This window comes from Dendrobates tinctorius, unplaced genomic scaffold, assembly GCF_039654945.1.
Source record: "Dendrobates tinctorius isolate UK_male_01 unplaced genomic scaffold, ASM3965494v1 ptg000107l, whole genome shotgun sequence".
NCBI lineage: Eukaryota > Metazoa > Chordata > Amphibia > Anura > Dendrobatidae > Dendrobates > Dendrobates tinctorius.
This window is the reverse complement of record NW_027361775.1, coordinates 21,866,803-21,893,699: the sequence shown is the minus strand read 5'-3', so window position 1 is coordinate 21,893,699 and position 26,897 is coordinate 21,866,803. Positions and strand designations below refer to the sequence as shown.

General features: G+C 46.2%; 1 protein-coding gene across 2 annotated transcripts in view; it reads right to left on the bottom strand.

The window, feature by feature from the left end:
• Positions 1–26,897, bottom strand: part of ECE2 (endothelin converting enzyme 2) — a 141,258-nt gene that overhangs the window by 83,544 nt on the left and 30,817 nt on the right. For both annotated transcript variants that reach the window (XM_073589236.1, XM_073589233.1), the window contains exon 4: positions 17,657–17,872. In XM_073589236.1, coding sequence (XP_073445337.1) covers positions 17,657–17,872 — 216 coding nt within the window. The remainder of the gene's footprint in view (positions 1–17,656; positions 17,873–26,897) is intronic.

Sequence of the window (26,897 nt, the reverse complement as noted above, 5' to 3'; positions counted from 1 at the left end):
CAACGCCAGACACCGGGATCTGTTTTAGAGAGTCGCCGGTTGACCTGAGGAAGGTGAGTACAGTTTGTTTTTTTTATAGCAATCTACAGCCAGAGGGGGAATTTAAATGAAAGAGAACAACCCCTTTATCCCCACTTCTACACCACATTACCCTCCACTAAGCTCTGATAACTATTCAAAAAGTTGGCGGAGCTCGCATACTGCACAAAAAGTCACAACATTTTCAAGTTTTGTAAACATCTTGCAAACTTTTATACAGCATTAAACCAGATTTCTGTTCAATGTTCACATGTTGTGCATATGGCTCTAGAGTTCACACTTCAGAATCAGATGTTCAGTCATCCACATGTAAAGTGTACCTGTCATTGGATTTTTCAGAATAAGCTTTTGTGTTTTTACATGAGGATTAACAATATTTCTGGCTCTTAGATGACTTACATTTTTTTATCAATTTTCTCCTCTGAATTCTCTAATTTTCAATTGTCTCTGAGCTAGAGGGTGAAAACTAGATGATATATACTTCTATATACAGTACACAGAAATATGAGGGATTTATTTAAGACATATTTAGAAACAGCAATAGCATGGAGGACAGTTTATTTTACGGCAGTACTGAAAAGTAAAGTTGTGAATCTATCACTGAGATGAGATAGAGCACTTTCTAAAAAGCAGCAGCATCATCTATGTATGACTGTGCCACTTTCTTCTTCGTCCTCCTCCGTGCTCTCCATAGGCTTCAATAACCAGCTGTTATTTGATCCCTCAGTGCGCTGAGCTGACATGGCAAGACAGATGAGATAAATTTTTTGTAGGTTTTTTTTAGTGATTGATAAGTTCAGGAAGCAGGGGGAGAAGAAGTGGCTGATAAGTGTACAAAATATAAATATTACTCTTATGGGATATACAGTCATGGTCAAAAGTGTTGGCACTCAAAACTGTTCCAGAAAATGAACTACTCCTAGAAAATAATTGCAATTACACATTTTTTATACACATGTTTATTTCCCTTGTGTGTTTGGGAACATCACAAAAAAACAGAAAAAAAGACAAATTGGACTTAATTTCACACAAAATCCCGAAAATAAATGGACAAAATTGTTGGCACCCTCAACTTAATATTTGGTTGCACACTCTTTGGAATAAATTACTGCAATCAATTACTTCCTATAACCATCAACAAGCTTCTTACACCTCTCAACTACAATTCTGGATCACTCTTCTTTTGCAAACTGCTCCAGGTCTCTCATATTTGAAAGGTGCCTTCTCCCATCAGCAATTTTAAGATCTCTCCACAGGTGCTCAGTGGGATTTAGATCTGGAATCATTGCTGGCCACTTCAGAACCCTCCAGCACTTTGTTTCCACCCATTTCTGGGTGCTTCTTGATGTATGTTGGGGTCACTTTTCTGCTGCAACCCAAAATCCTTTGGTAATCTTCAGATTTCATGATGCCTTGCACACAGTCAAGGCACCCAGTGCCAGAGACAGCAAAGAAACCTCAAAACATCTTTGAGCCTACACCATATTTGACTGTAGGAACTGTGTTCTTTTCTTTGTAGGCCTCATTCCGTTTTCGGTAAACAGTAGAATGATGTGCTTTACCAAAAAGCTCTATCTTCGTCTCATCTGTCTACAAGATGCTTTCCCAGAACTATTTTGACTTATGTTTTGGGAAACTGCAGTCCACCTTTGTTATGTCTCTGTGTCAGCAGTAGGGTCTGGTTCTCCTGGCATAGCATTTCATTTCATTCAAATGTCAACAGATAGTATGTGCTGACACTGATGCACCCTGAGCCTGCCTGAATTTCTTTGGAAGTTGGGGCTGCTTATCCACCATCCAGACTATCCTGCGTCACAACCTTTCATCAGTTTTTCTCTGCTGTCCATGTCTAGGAAGATTAGGAACAGTGCCTCGGGTTGTAAACTTCTTGATTATGTTGTGCATCGTGGAATAAGAATATCGAGATCTCTGGAGATGAACTTGTAACATTGAGATTGTTGATGTTGTTCAACAATTTTGGTTCTCAAGTCCACAGTTGTCTTCTCCTCTTTCTGTTTTCTGTGCTTAGTGTGGGACAAACTGACACACAATGCAAAGATTGAGTGAACGTTTCCCCTTTTTATTTGGCTTCAGGTATGATATAATGACCATACCTTTCATATTTGCCACATGTGAGTTTGAACAAGCATCACATCACAAAGTTGTTTACCCACAATTTTGGAAAGGTGGCAACAATTTTGTCTTGCCCATTTTGGGGGTTTTGGGGGAAATTATGTCCAAATTGCCCTTTTTTTCTCATTTTTTTGTGCTGTTCCAAAACACACAAATGAAATAAACTTTTGTATGAAAAGACGTGTAATTGCAATAATTTTCTGGGAGAAATGCTTCATTTTCTAGAATAATTTTAAAAGTGCCAAACTTTTAACCATGACAGCATTACAGAGTTTCTTATATTTGCTTGCACTAAACGACCCTGAGCATTAAACACCTTCACGACCTAGATAGATGCATCCTGGGTCGTATCACGGGATTTGATGCGGGCTCTGGTGGTGAGCACTCATCTTTTATGGCATGTGACAGCTGACATGTGCCCCTAAAAGCCGCAGGTCAATCTCTAACTGCAGCATTAACACGATCGTGCCGGAAGCACGTCACAAATCTCGCCCATCGGCGCCTATCACATGATCGAGACCGGGCACCCATGTCACCTTGCCCTACAAGTCGAGAGGACCATCTCCGTCTGTTCTGGGAGTCATACGGCATCATATTTACGTTAGGCCGCTCCCAGCGGTCAGTATATCGGCCTTGGGCTTTGGCCTTCCAGTCAAAGTCTGTCTGCATCACCAGACACTTTTTTGTCTCCACACTTTCCCTGTCTGCTCCGTCCCCCGACTTTTCTCTCCACGGCCGGCTCTCCCGGTTGGTGCAGTCAGAAGTCCCACTTACAGTCGCGTCAACTGTCTGGCCTGAGTCTGACCCATTTAGTATCGCACCGGAGCTAAGGTCTCTCAGTTTCGTATTGCCAGTAGAACTGCCACTTGCAGATTTTTGACGGTCTTCGGCCACCTGCCATTTCACTTTTTGGAGGGTCCCTTTGGGTACTTATACCTTAGGATGAAGGCTGCCGCCATCTGATGTTCCGCATCTCTTTATTAATCTGCAGTCGGTCCAGTCTCAACTGCTCTTTCTCCTGCAGGTACATTACTCGGTATTACAGGAGCATCCGGAAGTTCCTAAGGCTTTCCATGTGGCCAACCACAATGATGGGAATCATGCCCTCTTCACCAGATACCTGGACTTCACCATCTGGAGGGATCCTCACCCTCACCACACCGGAGATATCCACAAGATTTTGCATTACTTTACCGAGCCTTCCATCGACTCTCTACACCAGATATTTGGGTACCGGAATTACATCTTCCCCCAAGCCCAGCCGATTTTTAGCTTCCTTCGCCAGCTCTAGACGTCGAGCCACTTTCACATTACTCTGCCTGAACATCTATTTAGCGTGGAGACATTTCAGATGCATGTCTGACAGAACAGCTACCCTCTTCTCTGTGACTTCTTTTTCTGCCAGTATCACCAACTGGTTCGTCTCTGGAACCCAGTTCACACTATAGGCTTTTACTGCCTTTTTAAAGGCCTCATGCACACCTGTACTGGCACATACTTCGCGCAAATCTTCGGGTAACTCTATTATACACTTGAACAGCGGAGTCTCCCCTTCTTTGGTCAACTTCTCCAGTTCACTCTCCTTCATTGCGATCAGATTGGGCGAGCATGACAGTTCACCTTCCCGGTCATCCATGGATTTCTGGAGCTGGACATTCGTCTCCTTCTCTATCATGAGCTCTCTACGAACTTTTTCTCGCTCCTCTGCCAGGCAGCGATGCTCATCCTCTCTCCAGAGAAGCTCCTGCTGACACTTCTCTTGGGCTTCTCTGAGCACCTCCATATTTTTTACTATCGCTTTGTTAATAGTTTGACACGCTGACAGGTGACCTCTGAGCTCAGAGACTTCCTTCTCCAGCTCATCCACTTTGTGCTCACCTGCTTGTCTTAGGACCCTTTCTCGTTCAACATGCTCTTTTACAGTCTCTTTAAACAACTCTATTTCCTGGTCCTGCTCTCTTTTGGCCAGCACATGTCGCACCATCAGTTCTTTAATCAGATTTTCAGATGGGCACTCTTGCCCACCCATACTCTGCCTCTTCAGAGCTCCACCTGTTCCTGCATCTGCCTCTATGGTCTCTGCGGGTGTACTACATGTCTGTTTTAATTCCAGCCCATCACTAACTCCCTCTGTGCTGGAGTTTGTCTGAGATAAAATGACCACCTTACTGCATACTCTTTCCCTTGTGTTCGAGTCACAGTCTGAACTGGAGTCACCACTCACCCCATCATCCTGGAACAGCAAGCCCCCACTCACACAGATGTCGGACCCCTTTCCTGGAGGTACCCCGTTTCCCACGGTCACATGTTTGGTCACCCCAGCCAAATCCCGGAGCTGGTCAGACCCACACTTTCTCTCAGTCACCTGAAACTCTAGACTATCGACCTTAGGTGGTGCTACCTCCTCCTTTGAGCCACCCCACACTTCATCAACTTCCCATGCATCTTCAAATAACACAAAGCCCCTCTCAAAGGGATACGCTAAGTTTGGTGGTATACTGCCACCTTGGCTCTCAACCCTTTTGGACATCTCAATTATCACTCTGTCCACAGTATAGTCCACAGTGACCCCATGGTTGCAGCGAACCTTGACCTTTTTCTAGGTCAGACAGAAAACGAGAGGAGTTCCTGTCAGCGTCACCTGACTCTTTGAGTCCAGCAGTCCAGAGACTCCTTCACGGTGCAGCATCACGGTACATACCTGCGGCCTGTTGTCAGCCGGAAAGTCTATGCCGCACTCACAAAAAGTCAGACACAAACACCACTGTTCCCCAGACATGTCCACTGAGGTAACCAGTGCTGCCTCTTTTGAAAACTCTGCCCCTTTTTGGGTTACTATCCCCTTTTTGGACTCCGCCTCCCCTTGGGACTCTACCCCTTTTTGGGTTACCACCCCGGTTTGGGTCACCGACCCCTTTCGGGATTTCCCCATGTCCCTTCTACAAGCCTTCTTAGGCCCGAGATCACACAATATAGTTTATGTCCTTTCTCCTTTCGGGCTTGTACTGGCCCTTTAGGCATGACACCACACCAGCTCCTGCTGGCACTGCCACAGCTCCTGCTGCCTTCGTGGACCCGCCAATCCACAGCAATATTCGTAACCTTGCCGAGTTACAGCTAGATGCTTGTCCCCTTCGTGACCCCACTGAGCCACTGCAAGCTGCCTTGAATAAAAAACTTTGTGACCCCGCTGAGTCACACCAACACCTTCAGCTTTATAGGAAAGAGAGGAAAGAAAAAAAAAAACACATACACAGTCTCTCACTGACCCCGATCAGTACAACACGGACTCCTGTCCGTTACCTGCTGGTGTCGGCCACGCAGGTTCCCAGGTACCTCTTATCCACAGAGGTCCTCCTACAGCGACTTTTCAAACAGTTTTTCCCTGACCCCGGTCAGCATACCACAGACTCCTATCTGTTACCTTTTGGTCACGGCCACACAGGTTCCCGGATACCCCTTCTCCTCAGAGGTAACCCACAAATTATCAACAGTCTCTTTCTCTGACCCGAGTCAGTAGCACACGGTTTTCACGACCGTTACCTGTTGACCACGCAGGTTCTCAGATCCCTCTACCGCAGAGGTATCCTATAAATCTCTCTCACTGACCCCGGTCAGCATAACTCACGGTTTTCAAGACCGTCTGCTCTCCTGGCTCAACGTCGCCAGCACTGCAACATGTGCTTCTTAGAACCGTTGCCCCTAGCTACCGAATTTGTAGTCCTCGTCTGTTGCCCCTAGCAACAAGGCAACAATAGTGCCCGCATTCTCTGCCAATTGTAATGTAGTGCTCACTGAGTTTATTGGGGGACACTCACTTGGCAGCAGATTAACAAGGTGTGGTACGGGTTTTTCTCATAAATCAGTCCATGTGGTTTATTATTAGACGGTATAAACCATAAACAGCAACAGTCTTATATCAGACAGGTCAATGTTTATCAAAGGGCTTCACTCTCTCCTCTCAGCCCTGTGGTCACACAGTCTGTGCTATGTCCAGCAATCAGGCTTTATAGTCTCACAGTTAATTCCCCCTTGTCCGGGGTTACCTCCTAGCTGCTTCTCTCTCCGGACGTCCTTTCCCTCCTGGGGACTGTCCGATACACACAGGCCATTACACACAGGCCTCACACGGTCAGCGGCCTCAGCATGTGCGCTTCAGGCAGGCAGCACACTTTCTAGCACGTCGGCCTTCCTGGACCTTCCACACGGACCAATCAGATCCATGCACACACTCTCATGTGACCTACCCTGGTCACCTTATATGGTCCGTAGCCACGCCCACCGGTGAGATGCGGATTACATGGCTATGACCTCATTGCAGGTCCTATTTCAGAAACCCAGCCATACACATATATATACAGGCTTACAATGGGCGTTTAGACACACGCCCCTGGGTGGGTTTGTAGGTGACTGGTCCACCCGTCTCACCAAGCCACCTGGAAGCTTTCCCTGATACACTGTAACAAAAACACACGTTCAAGCTTCCATCCCAGGGCCACCCACCCTAGGATACATAACTGTCATTTACCATCCTGGCATTCATCCTATCTCCATTACCACAATGGATATGCCTGTGTGCATGACCTTTATAGCGCCCCTTAGCTGTCACAGCGGTCACTGCACCACTATATATATATATATATATATATATATATATATATATATATATATATATATATATATATATACACACAGTGGGGAAAAAAGGTATTTAGTCAGTCAGCAATAGTGCAAGTTCCACCACTTAAAAAGATGAGAGGCGTCTGTAATTTACATCATAGGTAGACCTCAACTATGGGAGACAAGCTGACAAAAAAAAATCCAGAAAATCACATTGTCTGTTTTTTTTTCATTTTATTTGCATATTATGGTGGAAAATAAGTATTTGGTCAGAAACAAGCAATCAAGATTTCTGGCTCTCACAGACCTGTAACTTCTTTAAAAGTCTCCTCTTTCCTCCACTCATTACCTGTAGTAATGGCACCTGTTTAAACTTGTTATCAGTATAAAAAGACACCTGTGCACACCCTCAAACAGTCTGACTCCAAACTCCACTATGGTGAAGACCAAAGAGCTGTCAAAGGACACCAGAAACAAAATTGTAGCCCTGCACCAGGCTGGGAAGACTGAATCTGCAATAGCCAACCAGCTTGGAGTGAAGAAATCAACTGTGGGACCAATAATTAGAAAATGGAAGACATACAAGACCACTGATAATCTCCCTCGATCTGGTGCTTGTGACGACTCCTGGAGTGGACCCTCTGGGTCGTGACACCAACCCTCCCAGGGCGAGCTGACCTAGTGAAGACCACCCCCTATACAGGGAGTGTCAGGGGCAAGCCCCAGGGGGTGAGGCACCACGACTGCTGGCACCAGGCGGCCGGCTCACAGGAGACACGAGTGGGTGAGAGTGTCTGCAGGAACGTGTAAAGAGTGGACACGGGAACACGTGGTATACAGAGACTTCGTTCGTCCGGGTGTGAGTGAAGCAGGAAGCGTGTAAGGAGCACGTCAGAGCACTGAGTCAGGCAGCAGGTGTGCCAGGAGGTGTAACAGAGTAAGAGACTGAGTACAGGATCAGAGTGTGTGCCCGGAGGCACAACTGAGTATAAGACAGAGCACGGAATCAGAGTGTGTGCCAGGAGGCACGACTGAGTATAAGACAGAGTACTGGGTAAGAGCGTGTGCCAGGAGGCACAACCGAGTATGAGACAGAGTACAGTGTCAGAGCATGTGCCAGGAGGCACAACCGAGTACGAGACAGAACACAGGGTCAGAGCGTGTGCCAGGAGGCACAACCAAGTACAAAGCAGAGTGCAGATTCAGAGCGTGTGCCAAGAGGCACAACAGAGTGCAAGGCAGAGGACCTGAGTACAGCGCACAGCCAGGCAGGGACACGGCAGACCAAGCCAGGAAGCACAGCAATAATCAGGCACCTCCCCTAGGAGGAGGTCGTCTGATATAGCACATGACTACTACTGGTTCCGGGTCAGGAACTAGCCAGAAAGCACATGACCACTACAGGTTCCGGGTCAGGTCCTCCATTACCATAGAGAGGACCGAGCCCTATACAGCACTGACAGGAGCGCGCAAGCGCAAACGTGACATGTAGGAGGAGGCCCGGGGACGAGAGCTGCGCGTGCGCACCCTACGGGACCCCCGGAGTGACCGCAGCTCCGGAAGTGATGACGTCGGGACCGAGGTCCCGCCCCCAGGTGAGCACGGCGTGACAGTACCCCCCCTTTACGCCCCCTCTTTCTAAAACTGGAGAGGAACTTAGACAAAATCTGGGGTGCGTGGATATTCTCCCTGGGTTCCCATGACCTCTCCTCGGGGCCAAAACCCTTCCAATCGACCAGGAACATGGTTCTCCCTCTTACCTTCTTCATGGCCAAAATGTCATTCACCTCAAACTCATCCCCCAAGCCAACAGGCTGGGGTGTGTGGCCTGGAGAAGGATGAAATCGGTTAAGAACCACAGGTTTTAGGAGAGACACATGGAAGGAATTGGGAATACGGAGTGAAGGAGGCAGCTTCAATTTGTAAGCAACATCATTAATCCGCCTGAGGACCTCAAAAGGACCAATGTAACGGGGACCCAGTTTGTAAGATGGTACCTTAAGGCGGACGTATTTGGTGGAGAGCCACACCTTGTCACCAGGGAGAAATGGAGGAACGTCCAGGCGCCTCTTGTCAGCGTGTAATTTCATTCTGTCCCGTGCTTTCTCGAGAGCGGTTTTGGTCTCCTGCCATACCCTGGAGAACTCCACAGACTGAGAATCGGCAGCAGGTACCCCCGAGACAGGAAGTACCGGTAGAGGCACATTGAGATGCTGTCCAAAGACGATGAAGAAAGGAGACTTGGTAGACGATTCACTGGAGTCATTATTGTAGGCGAACTCAGCCCAAGGAAGTAGACCGACCCAGTCATTCTGATGAGCATTAGAAAAATGCCAGAGATAGGATGTAAGGATCTGGTTGGTACGTTCCACCTGCCCATTGGTTTGGGGGTGATAGGCGGAAGAGAAATCCAATGACACTTTCATGAGTCCGCATAGAGCTCTCCAGAACCGGGAGGTGAATTGGACCCCTCTATCCGACACGATGTGCTGGGGGAAGCCGTGAATCCTGAAGATATGGGAAATGAAGATCTTCGCCAAGTCAGGAGCAGAGGGTAGTCCGGGTAGAGGAATGAAGTGAGCCATCTTTGAAAATCAGTCTACAACCACCAAGACCACAGTACAACCGGAAGAACAAGGCAGATCAGTAATGAAATCCATGGCTATGTGCTGCCATGGAGCCGACGGAATGGGAAGCGGGAACAGAAGACCAGAGGGTGGTTGTCTGGGTATCTTGTTCTGGGCACAGGACGGGCAAGATGCTACAAAGTCTTTAACATCCTGGGAGAGTGAAGGCCACCAATAATGGCGAGAGATTAAGTCCAAAGTCTTTTTGACACCAACGTGGCCGGCAATCTTGGACGAATGTCCCCAATTTAGCACTCGTTTTCGGTTATTCTCAGCCACAAAGGTTCTTCCCGGAGGTAACGTGGTTAACTTGACAGGAGCCACAGTAATTACTTTGGATAAATCAATGATATGAGAGGGTTCTTCCTCTGCATCAGACGACAGGAATGATCTTGACAACGCATCCGCTCTAACGTTCTTATCGCCGGGCCGAAAATGTAGCTCAAAGTCAAAGCGGGCGAAGAATAGGGACCACCTGGCTTGCCGAGGATTGAGCCTCTGTGCGGACTGGATGTACGCCAGGTTCTTATGGTCTGTGAAGATCTTGAATGGATGTATGGCACCCTCCAGTAAGTACCTCCACTCCTCCAAGGCCAACTTAATGGCCAATAGCTCTTTGTCGCCAATGGAGTAGTTCTGCTCAGTGGAGGAAAATACTTTAGAAAAGAAGCCTCAGGTGACAAAACGTCCAGAAGAGGATTTCTGCAGAAGGACTGCGCCAGCCCCAGTAGAGGATGCGTCTACCTCGAGAGTGAAAGGTCTACTAACCTCAGGTCGGTGAAGCGCCGGAGCAGCGGCGAAGGCTTGTTTCAACGACTGGAAGGCCTCTTCAGCCTCAGAGGGCCAAGCCTTTGGGTTAGCTCCCTTGCAGATAAGGGACGAGATGGGGCGAACCAACGAGGAAAAATGAGGAACGAACTGTCGGTAGTAGTTCGCAAAACCAAGGAAGCGTTGGATTGCCTTCACCCCATGGGGCTGTGGCCAATCGAGGACGGCGGACACTTTTGCCGGATCCATGCATAGACCTGATTCTGAGATAATGTACCCCAAGAATGGCAGGGACGTTTGCTCGAAGGCACATTTCTCGAGCTTGGCATAAAGGCGGTTCTCCCTCAGGCGCTGGAGGACTTGACGCATGTTCTTTCTGTGGGCGGAGAGGTCTGGAGAAAAAACGAGGATGTCATCCAGATAGACTACCACGCAGGAGTACAGCATATCCCGGAAGACGTCATTCACGAACTCCTGGAAAACCGCTGGGGCATTGCAGAGGCCGAAGGGCATGACCAAGTACTCGTAGTGACCGTCTCTGGTGTTAAAGGCGGTCTTCCACTCATCCCCGGAACGAATGCGGATCAAGTTGTAGGCCCCACGAAGATCCAGTTTGGTGAAAATTCGAGCTCCTCTAAGTCGGTCAAAGAGCTCCGGGATCAATGGCAATGGGTACTTGTTCTTGACCGTGATATTGTTCAGGCCTCGGTAGTCTATGCAAGGACGGAGGGAGCCGTCCTTCTTTTTTACAAAGAAAAATCCCGCTCCCGCGGGCGAGGAGGACTTACGGATGAAACCTCTAGCAAGGTTCTCCTGGATATAGTCAGACATAGCTTGGGTCTCAGCAGGGGATAGCGGGTATATCCTACCCCTGGGTGGCGTAGAACCAGGAATGAGGTCAATCGGACAGTCATATGGCCGATGGGGGGCAGAGTCTCGGCCTCCTTCTTGTCGAAAACATCTGCAAAGGACCAGTAAGCCGACGGCAGACCTGTAGGTGCCGGGGATGGACCGGCAGAGTTAATCAGACGGACGGGCAACAGGCACTTCTCCTGACAGAACGGTCCCCACCGGAGTATCTCGCCCGACCGCCAGTCCAGGGTTGGCTCATGAGTCCGTAGCCAAGGGAGGCCTAGAAGAAGTGCGTGAGACATGGTGGACAAGACGAGGAAGGAGATCTTCTCCAGGTGCAGGGCTCCGATCTGCAGCTCGATCTCTTCGGTGGCCTGGGTAACGGACTCCAGCACGGACGTACCATTGACCGAAACAATCGACCGAGGAGTCTCCAGGGATCTGACAGGAATCCGGTATTTTTTAACCGCCTCGAGTGTGATAAAATTCCCCTCCGCGCCAGAATCCAGGAAAGCCTCCTCAGAATAACGCTTGGCACCGAGATTCAATAATACGGACACGAGCAGGGGAGGAGAGGAATCACGTACACCTAGGGAGGCCTCTCCTATCAACCCTAGGCGGAGAAGTTTCCCGGCTTCTTGGAGCAGGAACGGAGGAGGTGAGAGGAGCTCCTCTCTCTGGCTAATTCACGGGCACGTTCCTGAAACCGCAGGTCGATGCGTGTCGCCAGTGAGATCAGATCCTCTAAAGAGGTGGGAGTATCCCGACCTGCCAGTACGTCTTTGATCCGACTGGACAGGCCACGCCAAAAGATCCCTACGAGAGCCTCGTTGTTCCAACCGAGTTCGGAGGCCAAGGTACGAAAACGGATGGCATACTGTCCTACCAGTAGCGTACCCTGATGGAGGTTAAAGAGGGACTCGGTGATAGAGGCCAGCCGACCCGGCTCGTCGAACACCTTGCGGAAGGTGTCCAAAAAGGTGGAAAGCCGAGAGACGAGTGGGTCATTGCGCTCCCAGAGGGGGTTCACCCATGCTAATGCCTCCCCCTCTAAGTGTGAAACAATAAAGGCAATTTGGGCGCGCTCAGTGGGATAGTGCTGCGGCAAAAGCTCAAAATGTAACCGGCATTGGTTCAGAAATCCTCGACAAAACTTAGGGTCCCCGCTATATCGGGGTGGCTTGCCGAGGCGCGGCATCGGGTGCGGGGCCGAGGACTGGACAGAAACGGATTGTATGGCCGACAAACGAGACTCCATGGATTTCAAAAAGACCATAATCCTGGTCTGACTCTCCTGTAGGAACACCAGTTCATTTTGGATGGAGGTGGTGGCACCAGCGGGGTCCATGGCCTGATTATACTGTGACGACTCCTGGAGTGGACCCTCTGGGTCGTGACACCAACCCTCCCAGGGCGAGCTGACCTAGTGAAGACCACCCCCTATACAGGGAGTGTCAGGGGCAAGCCCCAGGGGGTGAGGCACCACGACTGCTGGCACCAGGCGGCCGGCTCACAGGAGACACGAGTGGGTGAGAGTGTCTGCAGGAACGTGTAAAGAGTGGACACGGGAACACGTGGTATACAGAGACTTCGTTCGTCCGGGTGTGAGTGAAGCAGGAAGCGTGTAAGGAGCACGTCAGAGCACTGAGTCAGGCAGCAGGTGTGCCAGGAGGTGTAACAGAGTAAGAGACTGAGTACAGGATCAGAGTGTGTGCCCGGAGGCACAACTGAGTATAAGACAGAGCACGGAATCAGAGTGTGTGCCAGGAGGCACGACTGAGTATAAGACAGAGTACAGGGTAAGAGCGTGTGCCAGGAGGCACAACCGAGTATGAGACAGAGTACAGTGTCAGAGCATGTGCCAGGAGGCACAACCGAGTACGAGACAGAACACAGGGTCAGAGCGTGTGCCAGGAGGCACAACCAAGTACAAAGCAGAGTGCAGATTCAGAGCGTGTGCCAAGAGGCACAACAGAGTGCAAGGCAGAGGACCTGAGTACAGCGCACAGCCAGGCAGGGACACGGCAGACCAAGCCAGGAAGCACAGCAATAATCAGGCACCTCCCCTAGGGGGAGGTCGTCTGATATAGCACATGACTACTACTGGTTCCGGGTCAGGAACTAGCCAGAAAGCACATGACCACTACAGGTTCCGGGTCAGGTCCTCCATTACCATAGAGAGGACCGAGCCCTATACAGCACTGACAGGAGCGCGCAAGCGCAAACGTGACATGTAGGAGGAGGCCCGGGGACGAGAGCTGCGCGTGCGCACCCTACGGGACCCCCGGAGTGACCGCAGCTCCGGAAGAGATGACGTCGGGACCGAGGTCCCGCCCCCAGGTGAGCACGGCGTGACAGTGCTCCACGCAAAATCCCACCCCGTGGGGTCAGAATGATCACAAGAACGGTGAGCAAAAATCCCAGAACCACGTGGGGGGACCTAGTGAATGAACTGCAGAGAGCTGGGACCAATGTAACAAGGCCTACCATAAGTAACACACTACGCCACCATGGATTCAGATCCTGCAGTGCCAGACGTGTCCCACTGCTTAAGCCTGTACATGTCCGGGCCCGTCTGAAGTTTGCTAGAGAGCATTTGGATGATCCAGAGGAGTTTTGGGAGAATGTCCTATGGTCTGATGAAACCAAACTGGAACTGTTTGGTAGAAACACAACTTGTCGTGTTTGGAGGAAAAAGAATACTGAGTTGCATCCATCAAACACCATACCTACTGTAAAGCATGGTGGTGGAAACATCATGCTTTGGGGCTGTTTCTCTGCAAAGGGGCCAGGACGACTGATCCGGGTACATGAAAGAATGAATGGGGCCATGTATCGTGAGATTTTGAGTGCAAACCTCCTTCCATCAGCAAGGGCATTGAAGATGAAACGTGGCTGGGTCTTTCAACATGACAATGATCCAAAGCACACCGCCAGGGCAACGAAGGAGTGGCTTCATAAGAAGCATTTCAAGGTCCTGGAGTGGCCTAGCCAGTCTCCAGATCTCAACCCTATAGAAAACCTTTGGAGGGAGTTGAAAGTCCGTGTTGCCAAGCGAAAAGCCAAAAACATCACTGCTCTAGAGGAGATCTGCATGGAGGAATGGGCCAACATACCAACAACAGTGTGTGGCAACCTTGTGAAGACTTACAGAAAACGTTTGACCTCTGTCATTGCCAACAAAGGATATATCACAAAGTATTGAGATGAAATTTTGTTTCTGACCAAATACTTATTTTCCACCATAATATGCAAATAAAATGAAAAAAAAAAACAGACAATGTGATTTTCTGGATTTTTTTTTCTCAGTTTGTCTCCCATAGTTGAGGTCTACCTATGATGTAAATTACAGACGCCTCTCATCTTTTTAAGTGGTGGAACTTGCACTATTGCTGACTGACTAAATACCTTTTTTCCCCACTGTATATACACACACTACTGTTCAAAAGTCTGTGGTCACTCAGACAATTTTGTGCTTTCCATGAAAACTTATACTTTTATTAATCAAATGAGTTGCCAAATGAATTTAAAATCTAGTCCAGACATTGACATGGTTCGAAAAAAAAAGACTTTTATTTGAAATAATAATTTTCTCCTTCAAACTTTGCTTTTGCCAAAGAATGCTCCATTTGCAGCAATTACAGCATTGCAGACCTTTGGTATTCTAGAGTTAATTTGCTGAGGTAATCTGGAGAAGTTTCACCCCATGCTTCCAGAAGCCCCTCCCACAAGTTGGTTTGGCTTAATGGGCACTTTTTGCATACCATAGGGTCAAGCTGCTCCCACAACAGCTCAATGAGGTTGAGATCTGGTGACTGCGCTGGCCACTCCATTACAGATAGAATACCAGCTGCTTTCTTCTTCCCTAAATAGTTCTTGCATAATTTGGAGGTGTGCTTTGGGTCATTGTCCTGTTGTAGGATGAAATTGGCTCCAATCAAGCGCTGTCCACAGGGTATGCCATGGCATTGCAAAATGGAGTCATAGCCTTTCTTATTCAAAATCCCTTTTACCTTGTACAAATCTCCCACTTTACCAGCACCAAAGCAACCCCAGACCATCACATTACCTCCACCATGCTTGACAGATGGCGTTAGGCACTCTTCCACTATCTTTTCAGTCGTTCTGTGTCTCAAAAATGTTCTTCTGAGTGATCCAAACACCTCAATCTTGGATTCGTCTGTCCATAACACTTTTTACCAATCTTCCTCTGTCCAATGTCTGTGTTCTTTTGCTCACATTACTCTTTTCCTTTTATTAGCCAGTCTCAGATATGGCTTTTTCTTTGCCACTCTGCACTGAAGGACAGCATCCTGGAGTCGCCTCTTCACTGTAGAAATTGACACTGGTGTTTTGCGTGTTCTATTTAATGAAGCTGCCAGTTGAGGACCTGTGAGGCGTCGATTTCTCAAACTACAGACTCTAATGTACTTGTCTTGTTGCTCAGTTGTTCAGCGGGGCCTCTCACTTCTCTTTCTACTCTGGTTAGAGCCTGTTTGTGCTCTCCTCCGAAGGGAGTAGTACACACCGTTGTAGGAAATCTTCAATTTCTTGGCAATTTCTCGTATGGAATAGCCTTCATTTCTAAGAACTAAAATAGACTGTCGAGTTTCACATAAAGGTTCTTTTTTTCTGGCCACTTAGAGAGTTTAATGGAACCAACAAATGTAATGCTCCAGATTCTCAACTAGCTCAAAGGAAGGTCAGGTTTATAGCTTCTCTAATCAGCCAAACTGTTTTCAGCTGTGCTAACATACTTGCACAAGGGTTTTCAAGGGTATTCTAACCATCCATTAGCCTTCTTACACAGTTAGCAAACACAAAGTACCATAAGAACAGTGATGGAGTGATGGTTGTTGGAAATGGGCCTCTATACACCTATGAAGATATTGCATTAAAAACCAGACATTTGTAGCTAGAATAGTCATTTACCACATTAACAATGTAGAGTGTATTTCTGAATCATTTAATGTTAGCTCCATTGGAAAAAACTGTGCTTTTCTTTCAAAAAGAAGGATATTTTTAAGTGACCCTAAACTTTTGAACGACAGTGTATATATAAAACACACACAAACATACAGTATATATATATATATATATATATATATATATATAGTTCCAATCACCCCCCTTTGCTTCATTAAAAATAGTACACATATTTGGGATCACCGTGTTCAGAGATATCCATTCTATCATAATAGATACTAAATTAATCCAGTCGATAAACGGTGCAATGAGAAAATGACTTAAAACGCCAGAATTACAGTTTTTTGATCACCGCAACATTGCAATAACAGGCAATCAAAATATCATATTTGCTCCACAATCATATCAATAAAAATGTCAGCGTGGCACGCAAAAAATAAGTTGTCACCAAGCTCCAGATCACAAAAAATGGAGACGCTACAGGTCATGGAAAATGGCGCCTTTTTTATTTTAATTTTTTTTTTTTACAAATTTTGGATTTTTTTTCACCACTTAAATAAAAAAGAACCTAGACATGTTTGATTTCTGCAAATAATCGCAGGTCAGTTTCAGCATTTAGTGAAAAAGGTAAATAAATATTAAAAAAAATAATGTAATTGGGAGTTTTTTTTGTAATTTCACTGCCCTTGGAATTTTTTTTCCTGTATTCCAGTACACTATATGATAAAATCAACAGTAACGTTCAAAAGTGCAACTCGTCCTGCAAAAAAACAAGCCCTTACATGGCCATATTGACGGGAAAATATCTTTTATGGCCCTGGGAAGAAGGGGAGCAAGAAACAAAAACGCAAAACAGAAAATCCCAAAGTCGTGAAGAGGTTAAGGATCTTTTTCACATGGTGATTATCACATTTATTCCCAGTCATTGCCTGCTCAGCGACGAAATGACAAAGAGAAAAATGCTTTCTTGTTGTTAACCAGATCTTTTATGTAGGCAGAAAAAGAGTGTACATAAAGTGTGTGCTATCAACATATACTGTATGGGTATAATGCACATGCTGCCGAGAAACACTAACAATAGATGCATCAAAATTGGTATTTGTATCAAAAAAGTGGTATTAACCTTAACACTTCTTAAGGCCTCGTTCACATGTCCGTGTTTCAGGTACGTGTAGCATCCGTTTTTTTTTTTCACGGATAATCACACGTACCCATTATATTCTATGGTGCTGCACACATGTCCGTGTGTTTGTACAGACCATGTGTCATCCATGTGCCGTTCGGGTTTAACATTGCAAAGTATAGGAGAAGCTTTGTAATTAATTTTTCTTAAGCCATAAAAAAAAATGGATAGCACACTGATCACACACTGATGGCTCACTGATCCAAAACCCTGATGACTCAGATACCATTTTTTCCGATCCGGAATTATACGGATGTGTGATTTTTTTCCGGTACCGTGTGAAGGGGGCCTAACACAGCTAGAAAAGTTTTAATCGGTAAGAAATACGGTAGGTTTTTCCTATTTTCTGCTGTCTTAAACTTAAGTCTTATAGTAAGGTGTATGTAACTATATGGAACAGAAATAGAAATTAATATTATTAATAATGGAGTTATAAAAGAGGAAGAGCAGTGGGTTTGAATTATTTCACAAATATTCTGAAATTACATTTTTTTTTCAGTATTCTCACCAAGTATATGCTTTAACACAGCCTGATTCTGATCCCATATACTGTTAAATGTATTCCATCTTGACCGTCCATCTGGCAATGGGTTTCTCTTCATCCAACCCCCACAGGAGTACTGATAGAAGTCTTGACATGGGTCCACATCTCTGTCCAGGGAATCAAGTATACGTCCAGCTACAGAAACGCAGGCCTCAGAGAGACACAGTGATCGGGACTTGTCTGAAGATAGGACAATACAACACAGCTTAATATTAATTGAAGCATAGTTAGGATGCATACAAGTTATTATCGATGGTAATGTTGAGAGAGTATAATTGAAAAGATTGGTAGTGGGTAAATTGTGAAGTATATTTACATCTAAAATCAGTGCCAGCATGAGTAATGATAAAAGAGGCAATATCTAACAACACTACAGCCCCATACTTATAATACTAGCCAGTTGTCATATAGCCCTTTACAACTAACTGGCCACCCACTTTCTCTATGATCAAAGCCAGAAGGACCAGTAGGCTTCTCACACAGCATTTTTTAGTACATTCCTGAACCTTCCCTAAGTGGTTGTGCAAACAACCATGGTTTTGGTCCGAGTGCAATCCATCAAAACATTGGATTGCTCTCAGACCAATGGTATTCAATGAGGCTGCGCACATGTTTGATCTTTTACTCAGGCTGAGTGGTCTGAGAAAAAAAATTGCTGTATACATAATTTGCCTCCAATAAGTGGATGCCACTCGTCCATTCATGTCTATGGGTCCGTGGAAAATATCGGATCGCACATGGCTGACATAAGAGTGATGTCAGATTTTCACGAACAGACTGAATGGAGAAGATGGAGAATTTTTTTTTTATTTTTCATTCTCCACATCCAAGAAATTCAGTGTGATTATTAGAAAAGGCCGATTTTCTCGGATGAGAGAAAAATGGTTGTGTAACCCTAGCCAGATATTGATACTCTCTACAATGAATATGGATATTTGCATACCAACGAAAAGGGGTACAATTCAGAAGCTTAAAGTGAGCCTGTCATCAGGATTTTGCTAAGTAAACTACAGGCATTGTCAGGTTGGTGTTGTTACACTGATTAAAATTATACCTGGGTTGAAGAAATCCATCTTATGGTTCCTGTATAATCTGTGATTGCAGTTTTGAGATAATGAGATTCTCCTGCTCCAGGGTGGCCTGTGGTGTTTTTTACATCTTTTTTTGGTACTTTGACCTCATCATCATCATTATGGGCTTAAATGACAGGTCACTGAACCTTCAGTGATCTGCCTCCTATTTTCAATGCTGTACCTGGTCAATTAATATTCTGGTCAATAAAATGGCGTGATGCGTGACCAGGCACTATGCTTTACCAACTGCTCGCACTGCCCCGGAGCTGATGAGATCCCTGAATCTGACCATCTTCAGTTCCCCCTCCATGTCTCCCATGCTGCAAATATCAAGATGTCATTTTGTTCAACCGTCTATCATCTGCATGCCCATATAGAAGACTTAGGTGGGTTTATCCTACAGATTCCCTTTAAATGTATTAAATAAGAGGTAAGAATATACACTAGCGGGCAATGCAACTGCACAAATTGCTTTGTGAATTGCAAAGATATTTAAAGAGTTATTCCAATAAAGGCAATCATTTTACAAAGCACAGTATCTGCATGATTATTGTTAATGTACTGACAAAGCCCAATATAAAGTTTCTTTATTGTAACATTATGTCTTTTTAATTTTTCTCCTGCCTCCTGTCCATCCAGATTCAGAAAGCTGAATGGGTGGTTGTCACGATTCCTAGAGTGGACCAACTGGTTTGCGGAACCAACTGACCCCGGGCGAGCTGGCCAGATGGAACGGACCCCTATACATGGAGCATTAGGGGCAGGCCCAGGGGGAAAAGCACCACAAGAGCTAGTACCTGAGGGCCGGCTCGCAGGAGACAGAGAGGACTGGAAGAGTGCAATGGACAGGTAGCAGAAGCCGGGGAGCAAGAGCAGGAAAGCCGGGGACATGAGGTAGGAACCATACTAGGATCTCCGGGAATGGGACCTGGACTGGGCAGAGCGTAGGCTGAGTTAAGGACAGGACAGAGGGCACACCGGGAAGCGTACAGGACTGTGGTCAGGACAGAGCGCACGCTGGGTAGCGTACAGGGCTGAGGTCAGGGCAGAGCGCACGCTGGGAAGCGTACAGGGCTGAGGTCAGGACAGAGAGCATGCTGGGAAGCCTACAGGGCTGAGGTCAGGGCAGAGCGCACGCTGGGAAGCATACAGGGCTGAGGAAACCAGAGTACAAGAATGTCAGCAGCGATACCAAACGTTAGCACCAGGACACACAGGCGATACTCAGGCGCTTACCCTGGAGAGAAGGCAGTCTGATATACCTGGTGGAGGTCGCCATGATGGGGCGGAGCTTCCAGGTCACGACTCCCCCCAGAATGCTGAGCAGAAGGAGTGAGCTGCCGGGACCCTTTGCGCATGCACGAACAATGAAATACCAGCAAGGCAGGGCGTAGACCCTGTCCAGCGATACCGCGGGAGCCCAGGTAAGTATCGTGGGACCGGGTGGGTGTAACAGTGCTCCTATTCTTATCAGCTAAAATTATATTTCACAGCAGCACACTAATTCTCCTCAGTGCTGCAAGTCCATTCATCTTCTCACTTGCATGCTCCGTATAGAAATACAGTAGATCTCAACATGGTGGTTCAGTGGTTAGGACTGTAGGTACAAATCAAATATGTGTATGTTCTCCCTGTGTTAGCATGGGTTTTCTCTGGATTCTCCGATTTCCGTCCACCTTCCAAAAACATACTGATAGGAAATTTAAATTTGTGAGTCCCAATGGGAACAGTTTTGACGATGTTTGTAAAGGCCTGCATAATTAATGGTGTTATATAAGGGAGTCAAATAAATTAAGATGAGCATTTTTAGTTATATGGTTGAAGAGACCAGGAAACCTAGTGATTGTGACCAAATATTTAATATTCATTATTATTTGCAAACTCCATATTTTATTGGTGGTTCATGGGAATCTTTAGAGCATAAATAGCAAACCTGAGCATAGTATAGTTTAGTTGTGGTCCAAGCTAGCAGTCAAGGAAATGGTGATACTGTGAGAATCTCTGGGGGAGGTTTTATTAGACAGGGTCATAGATACATCTGTTATTAATTAAGTTTTATTACGTGCAAATGCACAAATACAGCTGGTACCAGTGGGATCTTTGGAACTGGCTTAGCTGAGCTGTGCCACAACCCTGCTGTCAGAGGTTTTAATAGACAAGGTCACTGAGTGCATCTTAGGATTCTCGACCCACAGCATTATTGGAGGACGGATTCAGTGGTAACAGAAAGTTAAGACAGTAACAGGGATCAATGGTAGGTGGGAGTGGCAGGGGATTGAGGTGGGGTGTTGGATCATCATTAGGGGGATGATAGTTACAAATCAGTGCAGATTTAAATGTAGGTTGTATAGGCACACCTGAGTAAGTCAGTATGTACAGAAAAAGTAAGACCCTGTTATGATTTGGGGAATAACCTGGTAAAATAGGGCGTGTTTACATTTTTAGTATTAGCATTTTTAGTTTCATGCAAGCCAAAAACACATATTTTACATGTTACTGCGGATCTGGCAGAGTTTGCATCCTAGTCTCTGCAACGCTGCAGACCAAACTCTGGGCAGTGAGCCACAAGCTCGGCCAACAGCTTGAAGGTTTTTTTTCACCAAGAGATATGGAATTAAAAGGTGTATTAGCAATCATAAACATTTACATTGAAACTATGTTTGTGGAGCCCATGTTGTACCTTATGTTTCATTAAAGAGGTTTTCTACGATTATCTGACCCCCTTTCATATATCCTAATTCCTCATAACAATAGATTTTCTAAAATACATTCATTACCTGCACATCTGGGTGCGAGTAACATGATCCTTTGTTAACATGAGGACACTACTTCCTGCTCTGTTACGTATAATTTGACTCTCTTTTTGGCAAAGATTTCGGATGGAATGAAAGAACATCACTTTGCTGCTGATGGGGGCTGGTTTGCCTTGAAATGATTGACACGATGTCTAAGCACCCAAGCTCGGATCACTGTCTTCACTGTCATTTGCACTGATCCTACCAATTGTTTGGAGGTTTGGACCCTTCAGTTGACAACCGTTGTGACGCACTGGTTGAAAGCACATTGCAGTGCTTGTCCTTTGAAGTAGCTATTGCCTGTGCTCCAAAACAATGTCAGGGGCAGAGCACACATTGGCAAGCTCAGATGACAGACTTCACAGTTCTCTGCAATGACCTGCCAATGCCTTGGAGTGCAGGTGCTGACCCCATCACACCCAGTGTCAATTGAAGAGGCTGCCACTTCAAATCATAGGCAGGATGAGTGAGGAGAATATTGAAGACTGCGATCTGAGCATGAGTGCTCAGACACGCTGTCAGTCATTGCAAGGCAGCTACACTCACATCAGGAGCAGAACAACGTGCTCCTCTCATTCCGTCCAAATTTGAGCATAGATAATTGGTGGATTAAACATAATGGAGGAGGAAATGTTGCCGGCATGCCAATCAATAAACACGAGACTTTCATGGAGATGCACTCATAAAAGAAGGGCAGTTAATTAAAGTATATAAAAAAAACCTGTTATTATGAAGAGTTAGGACATAAATAAGAGTGTCAAATAGTAGTGGAAAACCCCTTTTAAAGTTTTACAACCAGACAGAAATTGAAATTATGGCAATAAGTATTGCTGCATATAACATTTTTTATCATTCTTATAAGTGCGATGATAATTATTACGGGTGCTGTGACAGAGTCACTGGTGTAGTGATGGAGGGGAGATACGTGTCACTGCGCATGATGGCGTTAGTGATGTAAAATCAGAGTAGTTTCCTCCAGCACATTACGTGTTGAGGGGATTAAGTGAGAGCTATGTTATAGGCTGGTTTTAGTGGACCTCCATAGAGAAGGTATGAGAGGGTCCTTCGTATCTCCATATGTCCTGAAAGGACCTGTGTGATGTCAAGATCATGTGATCAGTCACATGATGGAGAGTCACATGGTCTGGCCTTAAATAGCTGAACTCCAGGGTTAGTCTGGGCTGTTGAGGGCTCCCTTGAGGAATAAATATCAAAATAAAAAAACACCAATATACTTACCCCGATCCGCAGAAGTCCATGAGGGTCCCACGTCCATCTTGCGTGGAGAACAGCAGCATCAGCTGATGCTACCGTTCTCTACCAGCTCCAGGAATACAATGACGGAAGGTAGGTATCCTTCCGCACTGTATTCCTCCACCACTTTAAAAAGAAAAAAAAAGTCCCTAGTCTCACTTTATGCCATTGCTGCGTGGGAAATTCCAGGGACTTTTTTTTTTTTAAAGTGGTGGAGGAATACAGTGCGGAAGGATACCTACCTTCCGTCATTGTATTCCTGGAGCTGGTAGAGAACGGTAGCATCAGCTGATGCTGCTGTTCTCCACGCAAGATGGACGTGGGACCCTCGTGGACTTCTGCGGATCGGGGTAAGTATATTGGTGTTTTTTTATTTTGATATTTATTCCTCAGGCGACAATGGCTTCGGGGATCAAAGTGACAAGTGACGGTGAGTATGTACTCTATGTTATATGTACTGTATGTCTATATGTATGTATTGTATGTAGTATATATGTATGTTGCATGCATGTAGTATATATGCAGTATATATGTAGTATGCATGTTGCATGCATGTGGTATATATGTAGTATGTATGTAGCATGTATGTAGTATGTAGCATGTATGTAGTATGTAGCATGTATGTAGTATGTAGCATGTATGTAGTATGTAGCATGTATGTAGTATGTATGTTGCATGTATGTAGCATGTAGTGTGTATGTATGTAGCATGTATGTAGTATGTATGTTGCATGTATGTAGCATGTAGTGTGTATGTTGCATGTATGTAGCATGTAGTATATATGTAGTATGTATGTTACATGTAGTATATATAGTATATATGTAGTATGCATGTTGCATGCATGTAGTATATATGTTGTATGTATGTTGCATGCATGTAGTATATATGTATTATGTATGTAGTATGTATGTAGCAAGTATGTAGTATGTATGTTGCATGTATGTAGCATGTAGTATATATGTAGTATGTATGTTACATGTAGTATATATAGTATATATGTAGTATGCATGTTGCATGCATGTAGTATATATGTTGTATGTATGTTGCATGCATGTAGTATATATGTATTATGTATGTAGCATGTATGTAGCATGTATGTTGCATGTATGTAGCATGTAGTATATATGTAGTAAGTATGTTACATGTAGTATATATGTAGTATGCATGTTGCATGCATGTAGTATATATGTTGTATGTATGTTGCATGCATATAGTATATATGTATTATGTATGTAGTATGTAGCATGTATGTAGTATGTAGCATGTATGTAGCATGTAGTATATATGTAGTATGTATGTTACATGTAGTATATATAGTATATATGTAGTATGCATGTTGCATGCATGTAGTATATATGTTGTATGTATGTTGCATGCATGTAGTATATATGTATTATGTATGTAGTATGTAGCATGTATGTAGCATGCATGTAGTATGTAGCATGTATGTAGTATGCATGTTGCATGTATTATATATGTAGTATGTATGTTATATGTAGTATATATGTAGTATGCATGTTGTATGTATGTAGCATGTACATTTTTTTTTTTTTTACATTCAACACATTAGCCGGATGATGGGACTACTACTGTCCCATCATTGGCTAATGTGTCAATCACTGTCATGGTAGCAGGCATCGCCCGATGGGACTTGTAGTCCCATCGGACGATGCCTGCACAGACCCCCGGAGCCTGCACAGCCCACCGGCAGGCCGGCACAGCCCCCCGGCAGGCCGGCACAGACCACCGGAGCCTGCACAGCTCCCCGGCAGGCTGGCACAGACCACTGGAGCCTGCACAGACCACCGGCAGGCCGGCACAGCCCCCCCGGCAGGCCGGCACAGCTCCCCGGCAGGCCGGCACAGACCCCCGGAGCCTGCACAGACCACCGGCAGGCCGGCACAGACCCCCGGAGCCTGCACAGACCACCGGCAGGCCGGCACAGCCCCCCGGCAGGCCGGCACAGACCACCGGAGCCTGCACAGCTCCCCGGCAGGCTGGCACAGACCACCGGAGCCTGCACAGACCACCGGCAGGCCGGCACAGCCCCCCCGGCAGGCCGGCACAGCTCCCCGGCAGGCCGGCACAGACCCCCGGAGCCTGCACAGACCACCGGCAGGCCGGCACAGCCCCCCCGGCAGGCCGGCACAGACCCCCGGAGCCTGCACAGACCACCAGCAGGCCGGCACAGCCCCCCGGCAGGCCGGAACAGACCACCGGAGCCTGCACAGACCACCGGCAGGCCTGCACAGACCACCGGAGCCTGCACAGACCCCCCGGCAGGCCGGCACAGCCCCCCGAAAGGCCCGTACAGACCCCAGAGAGGCTGTACAAGGCAAAAATAGGGTTTTTCTTATTCCGATACCGGAAGTCCCATAGACTTGAATGGGACTTCCGGTATCGGAATCGGCGATACCCGATATTTTTTTTAGATCGGCCGATACCATCCGATATGATACTTTTAAGTATCGGACGGTATCGCTCAACACTACCAGCAACACCAGCAGCAGATTGACTTGCTTACAGAGGCGGTTTGTGGAAGGCCTGCAGCCCTTCCCCCAAGTCCAGGTGACAACACGTATGCCTGGAAGACGGTAAGATGAGCCATGCAAAAAATGACCCTGGGTGATGATGTGGAGGCATTTTTTAATGTGTTCGAGCAGGTAACGGAGCGTGTGAAGCTGTTACCAGAGCTATGGTCAGAGGTGCTGGCTCCCTATTTTACTGGTGAGCCCCAGTAGGTCTATTATGATTTAGCATTACTGTTCCTCTGTTCCAGTGGAGCTCCTTAGTAACCGGCTGTCTTATTTTCCATCATAATTTGAAAAATAAATCTTGCCAAATCAGACAAGGCGATTTTCTGGATTTGTTTTCTCATTTTGACTCTCATAGTTTTGGTTTACCTATTATATCGATTACAGGCCTCTCTCACTTTTTACTGGCAGGAAATGGTGGAAACTTGTAAAGATTTACTGCCATTGATGTGTCAGTTGCTTAATGTCTATGTAGAAATTTACCTGCAGCACTCATCAAGGACGTCTAGGAGACCAGGTCATTGTACCCACAAACAGATGCAGCATCCAAAACTCCAAGGAGCTCCCTTGTACAAAACGGCAATGAATAGAATGGAAGGGCAGCATCCAAACATGGGTAAAGTAAATAAATCTTCTTTTATTATGCCAAAATAAAAATGTTTTGACTAGATACAAGTCTTTGTCAAGCATACCAACATAGTGCAAACAGCAGGTTTTGGTCTCGGGCAAGGGGGTACTGGACCGCAAGTGCAGACAGACAGAGAACCGCAGATGCGGACAGACAGGGATGCACAGACTCCCACAGGACAGACAGGAATAGGTTCACATAGAACAGACTAGGTCAGGTAAGGATAAGTACATACAGGACCAAATTCACACAAGGCCAATACAAAGACAGGTACACACAGAACAACAAAAACCAGACTCACACAGGGTACATACAATGAAATAGCAAGAGTACATGCAAACCACTAATGTTGCACAGAGGCAACAGATAAGAGATATGTAGAGATTCAGACACTGCAGGTTTTAGCTAGGTACAGATTCAGACACAGGGAAATTAGGAAAAGATCCAGACTTACACTAATAACAAGTTCAGGGATTGGTCCTAATTCACACAAGGACAGGTACAGGTTCAGGGTTCAGACCTGGGTATTCAGCCCCAAGGTGGCAGAAACAGTAAAAATAAGGTACTGGTAGAGATTCAGGGTTCAAGCCTGGGTATTCAGCCCCCAGGGTGGCAGGAACAAGAAAGGACCTGGAAACTCAGCAGTTGCACAAACACACTAAAAAAGAATGTTGCTCAGGCACCTACCAACTGGTGGAGGTGCCTTTAGTATCACGTGCATCTCAGCATAGGTTGGGGACACATTAGGATTGTGCTCACTGTCTCTTTAAAAATCAGGAAGTGCACACACAGGCACTTTAAGCATGAACAGCAAGCAGAGGAGCAGGCTCTCACTACATACAGCAAGCACAGGTGTTAGGAACGGCGGAACGCACTAAATAAAAATAATAATAAAGTGCGCTCGCCGCTCGGGGTCCACCG